At 41.0% G+C, this 6610-nt stretch overlaps 1 protein-coding gene across 4 annotated transcripts in view; it reads left to right on the plus strand.

Moving 5' to 3' along the window:
* The window catches only part of LOC111260283 (uncharacterized), a 53080-nt gene that overhangs the window by 17772 nt on the left and 28698 nt on the right, over positions 1-6610 (plus strand). For all 4 annotated transcript variants that reach the window (XM_086968258.1, XM_086968257.1, XM_086968256.1 and 1 more), the window contains one exon: positions 755-3204. In XM_086968258.1, the coding sequence (XP_086824384.1) occupies positions 1172-2503 (1332 nt within the window). In that variant the 5' untranslated portion in view covers positions 755-1171 and the 3' untranslated portion in view covers positions 2504-3204. The remainder of the gene's footprint in view (positions 1-754; positions 3205-6610) is intronic.

Consider the following 6610-nt stretch of genomic DNA (forward strand, 5'->3'; position numbering starts at 1 on the left):
CGTTTGGTGAAATTCTGCTTCTGTCATCTGAAAATAAAAACTAAATACGTGAGCCCACTTAACAACTGAATATTGATTAATGAATGCCTACAAGACAAAGTAATCTAGACGTTGTCTAGGTTTCGTTCTCTGAAGCCAGCTGAACTTCAAACGGCATATTCCTGAGCCAGACACTTGAAGACCTAATGACGGTATTCTGGCTGAACATTCCGCGAAAATTTAACGCTCTAAATCTAAAGTTTACATGAACTTGATGAATCGATTTAGGCATAATCATAAGCCGACGCCTAAATCATTACTGCTGAACTATATTTAATGTAATCTGAAAAAAACAAACGAGATATATGGGAATTAGACGAATCATTGTACACATATGTACCTTGTGTGTATATATATATACATTGTATATATATATTTCATTGGTAATAACCTCGACGTGAGTTTGTAATAGTTATGCCAAAATCGATTCATCTACTTTAGGTATATTTAACTCTGTCGGGCGAATATGTATGGTAAAGTGGCCGACCTAAAGTTGTTTGTGAAAAGGCATGCATACTAGCGCGAGCACATACTCGGAAACTGAAGACAGCAGAACGGTGGTCAGGACGAAAGACATGATAATACCGCTAGCCTTTTCCATGTTGCAGCGGATCTTGGTTTATGGTAATCAATAATCTTGCCTAGTCGCTGATGATGGCCTTGCACTGCAAACCTGGAACTGACTGACCTACTACGTTCTGTCTATGCTTTGCAGGAGCGTTGGCGACGTCATAACAAAAGTCATTGCGTGAACGCAAGCACGTTCAGGGAGCCACCGCATTGCGTAGCCGGGCCGTCCGGCACTGGAATAGATACAACACTAGAATGACGTAGCTGGCCACCTATCTTAGTGCCAGTATCGTATCTCATCAACAAATCCACTAGCTTAGTTGTTCAAAATAAAGCACTGGTGTCACCCTTAAGGCTCCCAGGAGTCTTCTCTGAGCTTCTCTAAGTCTTCCCCAGCCCAACAGGCTACACTTTCCAACAACCGAAGGTCCTCAGACGGCAAGACGGGGCATCACCTTCGGGCAGGACCGGTCACTGAATCACAACTTAATCGCAAATTGTTAAAGTAGATTTAAGTGAACAGACTAAAATATCATCGTTATACCTTGTTGTTCTGCTCAATATGGCGGTTGCATTTCAAGATGACTTCGAGACCGTACAAAGTCTTGCGGAGCAAATGATCTATAAGGAGCCGTTTCGACCTCCGGAGCCGGTCGAGGACGGCGAACTTATTGACAGTGACACTGATGGCCTAAATCACAGGCAATATAAGTCACCATTAGAGTGCGGCTTTAAGCAGACAGAAGCGAAGCCGGCCATCTTCTATAAAATACTTTGTGATGAGGACATTCGAATAAGAGAACAAATCCGCATAGAGAAACGCCGACGGATTGCCCAGGAGGTTTCAGTATTCGTAAAGGCCGAACACCGGCCAATCGTCAACGAACTGGAGCAGCAAAGGCGTCGCATCCCCAACAAAAACGAAATCGAATTTAAAGAAAGACGCATGCGGGAAGTGATCTTTAACGAGCTCAAGGATATGTGGCGTAGTGGTCACTATATTGATAGGCCGGAAAACGTGCATCCCTTTATCCGAGGTGACAGCGGTGAGTTTTCGGAAGAAAGAGCTCTCCGTAGACGATTGTTTCGTGGATGCTTTCGGGAATTTGTCAATGATTGCCGAAACCCTACAAAACGTAATAATCTGGGTATGAGCTACCCGACATCCCCTTACGGTGACGGCCATCATCATTATCATCAATCGCGGATTCCTGATAGCCATTTCCGTAACCGAGAGCGACATCATCATGACTACCGACACGGGCCAGATCGTTCTCGGAGCGTCCTAGAAAGCATCACCTGGACTGCTGAAGAGGTCCGGCTCTACTACGAGTGCATGGCAAAATATAACGTCCGGCCAGTCCTTCCTATCAGACACACGCGCACGCATGCGATGCCGAACGTAAGCGACAATATGTCTTACCAATCGCAGGATGGCTTCGACATAGCTTTCGCGGAGCATTCTCGAAGAAGACATTATGGTAGGCCATACAAAGGCCGTGAGCGGGATTATAGGTCATCGCTTGAGCCTGAAAATGGCTCAAATCGGTTGATTGCATACCATAATGAAAGCGCTAGTCCCCAACCTGAATCTTATAGCACATTACCCTTGACCCCTTCAACCAGTCATGATCCGACTCCGCCAATTCGTGATGACGCGTCCAACGAAATGGTTGATGCCACTGATGAATGCAAAGCCATTCTTCATTCACAGTCACCGCAACATCTACCTGCTGATCTCTCACCCACAAGTTCAGGGGTAGCGTCCACACCGCCATTGAACAAAGATAGCGCAACAATTTTTGTCGATGAACTTCAAGAGAACGCCAATAGCGAACCTGCACAACCGACTAATGGCGAAACTGGAGAAATTGATCTATACGATGATCTATAGCCTCTCGCCACATGTGTGATATTAGGATTGTTAATGAGATATTCACTATTTTACTGTTCGTATAATGCAATAGATATTTACTTCAAATGATCGTACTGAGAGGATCTTTCTGTATTTTATTTACTTATAGAAGGCTCTTGGTCCTATAGCAACCTGTTTTTTGTTAAAAACGATACAGAAATGTAGCACATGTTCAAACTAGGCGGATAATAAGCATGTGATCGTTTATCAGACTGTTGAATTACATTAATATGTCCAGTCTTTGTCGCGACACGTGTTTTTTTTGTTGAACTTTATTTTCTCGATACCATTTAGTTCATTGATCGTTTCGGCAGCATGCAGTAACACCGTCCCATCACACAAAGACCGCCTCCTATGAAGAAAATTGCATTTAGCTCCGCAGATATCAATCTACGGCTGAAAATACGATGTCTGATGTTTTGAGCGTCCGTTGATCTCGGTCATCTGGAAACAGACGCTACGAACTAGGCAAGCAAATAGGGACTATGCAAGATCGAGAACTTCATTGATAAGCAGTACTTGTCAATACGACTCAGATGTACGCTGCAACAAGCAGTGGTCGAAACACTTGGCGTCTCTTGTACACCCAAGAAATCGTGGACATGAGTAAACAGCATTTGCCCTAAACCAATGTACCAGTCGAAACCTGCCTTCTGGGTATTGATATACATCTCCAACGTGTAAGTATATTTCCCTTGATTTCTAGTATATATTAACCGCCAATATAGCTAATAATATGGGGAAACATATTCCTTGAATTGATCTATTGAATTAACTGGTTATTTTGACGAGGTTTATATTTTTTCGAAGAAGATCACTGAGATTAAAAGAAGTATTTACAATATATTTTAAAATATATTTATTGTATAAAACATGTATTATTTGTCGTTCTTGCATCTTATCTACTGTCGCCAATTCAATTGTCAGGGTACTGCCGTAAATGTTAGGCGTTGTCATTAAGATATTTTAGGTAGCCTATGTGTGTAATCAGACGTTTCGGTAATATACAAGGTAGAGTGAAAATCTATTGATAGATATGTATACAAGGAAAGTAGGAGCATATATATATATATATATACGTTTGACTGTCCAAAGAAAAGTATTGATCGTTTTCTCAGTCAGATAGTGTAAACACTGGTATTATTAGAAAAATGAGATATTAAAATCAACAATTTTAAACAACACACTGCAAAATAAGCAAGTGCCTGCATGTAGACTTACTATAGAGTGCCTTAAACATGAATGAGATTTTTGCGACAAACTTTTGCCCAGGTCTATGAAAACATTTGTATACTGTTAATGGCCAAAATACGTTATTGGAAGATTCGCGGCGTTGTGTGACCTTTATTTTGAAAATTAAGATTTAGATAACATTCATGGTGGTCAACAACTAGATATGAGAAAAATTATTGCAATGGCTTAGGGAAACCTGTACGTGAGAAGCTAGGTACCACCAGGGGACTGAACATCCGCCATTAAACGGACCCTTTGAAGAAGGTTGACTACCAATTGAAGAAAAAAAGCTTGCGAAACGTAACAAAAACAAGCAGCAGTTGAACACGGACGATGAAAAGTCAATTAAATATTATAATATTACAGATAATAATGTGCAGACAAAAACAGATGCGCTATACAATCTGTAGCACAGCCCAGCCTGATGCCAAACAGGGTGATATTATGCATTTGGTGGGACTGAAAAGGTTTGCGAGTCGCCGTCACGTGACAAAACGACTGATTTGGACTTCCACTGCCAGCAACTAACAAGATTACAACAAGCCATTGAGAAAAATGGACCCATTTTATTGAACAGAAAAAACGTCATCTTCCATTGTGACACTCCCAGATCACATACATATGTAGCTACTCAGAAGAAATTGAAGTTTACAGAAAATTTTAATGCATCTGCCATATAGCATGGATTTGGTACCATCGCCTACTTCAGTCTTCGCAATGCCCATTGAGCTCCTTCAACGGTTCCGTCGGAAAGATGCAAAAACAACTTGTCAGAATTTATCACCCACAAATCACAGAGATACCACAATGCCGAGATTATGGATTTACCTGGAAGAGAGCAGGAGGTTATCGATCGCAATGCTTTATATTTGTTCAGTGATATTAATTCAAAGTATTTGCTTTAATTGCGGCTCAAAAGGTTAATACCCTTTCGACGATCTTGTCACCTGTCAAGAGACTTTTGTTCCAAGCTGTATAGATATTAACTTACAATGCACCAACTTCGGACCGAGATAAACTATATGAGCTTGTCGAATATGCCAAGATCTGTATCTTAGGTACTGGCTCACTTAACTGGGACTTCGTCAGGCGTTCTTACACTCTCGAAACGAAGGCCGCAGTTTTGACAAATTTCGTATACGCAAATCGCGCGATTTCCAAAATTGCATAGCTTTTTTTTTCTTTAATGCTGGGTGCCCTCTTTTAGTTATTTGATTGTATAAAACCCCACGAACAAAAATCCAGTGGCATTAAGGCGCTGAAAGCTATGAATGCCCCGCAGGGATTTGCGCGTTAACCTAATCCCTGTATTAATAACGTTAGCTTTCGCACGTGCTACCCTCGTATTAAAACCACATATATTACAAACAGATTAAGAGAGTTGTGCTTATGTAGTTTTCGGTTACAGGAAGCCTTTGAAAAGCACTGACAGCTTGGTAGAAAGAGCTCAATGATATTTGCGTACACGGCATATGTCTGACAATATATTCAGAAACGGCGTAAGGGCTCCTGTATGCCCATATTTTTATTTTATGCGCTAGTTCGGTCAAATAAAAAAAGACGAATCAACTGCAAAGATAATTTTTTCATATAAATCTAAAATTATATTGAACCTTCCTTTTAGCAAACGTACAGAGGCTCCACAGAACCTGCAGACATAGGCGGCTTTTTAATTAATTGAGCTTCCATGCACTATATAGTAGTTAGTATCACGCGAAGACACTAGCTTTGCAGTGTTGATGTATTTGGATTTTTCAACGTTCGTTCGGCTAACGATGTTTTCAATACAGATTATGACACTGGGCAACAGGTGCAAACCAACAACTGCTCAAAAAGAGCCGGAAGGATATCGCATTTCTACTGCGCAATATACTAACGTAAACTTTAACAACCGAAACAATTGATTTTATAAAGAAGTCGATGAAATCAACTTCTTAAGACTAATTTATAACAAAACGGCTCCCTGTGCCAATTCGTATGGTACCTCCGCACTCGCGGACCAAAACACATAATCATGGGAATTCGGACGATCTAGATGAATAATAATTGAAGTTCTACTACGAGCAAAAATGACGGCAGCAGAGTCTCGTGGCAAGGGCCAGACGGCTAACAACTATCAGGCCTGAAACAATCTAGACCCAACCGTGTCAAAACCTCATATAACAGCCTTGCTGCTATGCCTAACAGTGCTTGTAAAGCACGGTAGAACACTGCTCGAACGTAGTTACGAGCCAACGATCTGCTTTGAAAGAGGCCCAACTCAAAATTGGAGACCAGCTAGACTGCGACATATAGTTCATTTAATAACTTATTGAATGAACTTGAGTGTATCCGCGTTAAAGGAGTAACTATTTTTTTGTATCGTTGAGTTTTGTCTTCGGACGGTCCATTTGCAAGCTGTCAAGCTTGCCAGTTACCATAATCTTGCTCGGGCCTGATGCTTTCTAACGAAATCGTTATACAGAAATCTTGCCACGTACACGGCGCGTACTGATAGCATCCTATGTAGTAAAACGCTTTTGCTGTTGAGGCCTGGCTAACAATCTGTATTAGTATTTCTATAGGAAATATTTTTTGGTGAGCTATAGAAGTGTATTTCGAAGGAGCGATTTTACTTTGTTCACAGTAACAAAGCGTCTATCCTTAATTTACGTATTATTACGTTCAGGGTTGTTTGGATCATAATTTTTTTGTTTGGTACAGTTAGGCATTAAATTCCAGCCGCTTCTAAATTCTAAAAATAAAACTGAGGGGATGCTATTGCTTTGAATGTAGCAACGGTAAAACTTCCGAATATTTCGGATATTGCCAACCTGCTTGTCTTTTTCGGGCACCTGTCAATGGCGTGCGGTG

Source organism: Varroa jacobsoni, unplaced genomic scaffold, assembly GCF_002532875.2.
Source record: "Varroa jacobsoni isolate VJ856 unplaced genomic scaffold, vjacob_1.0 scaffold_423, whole genome shotgun sequence".
Taxonomy (NCBI): Eukaryota; Metazoa; Arthropoda; class Arachnida; order Mesostigmata; family Varroidae; genus Varroa; species Varroa jacobsoni.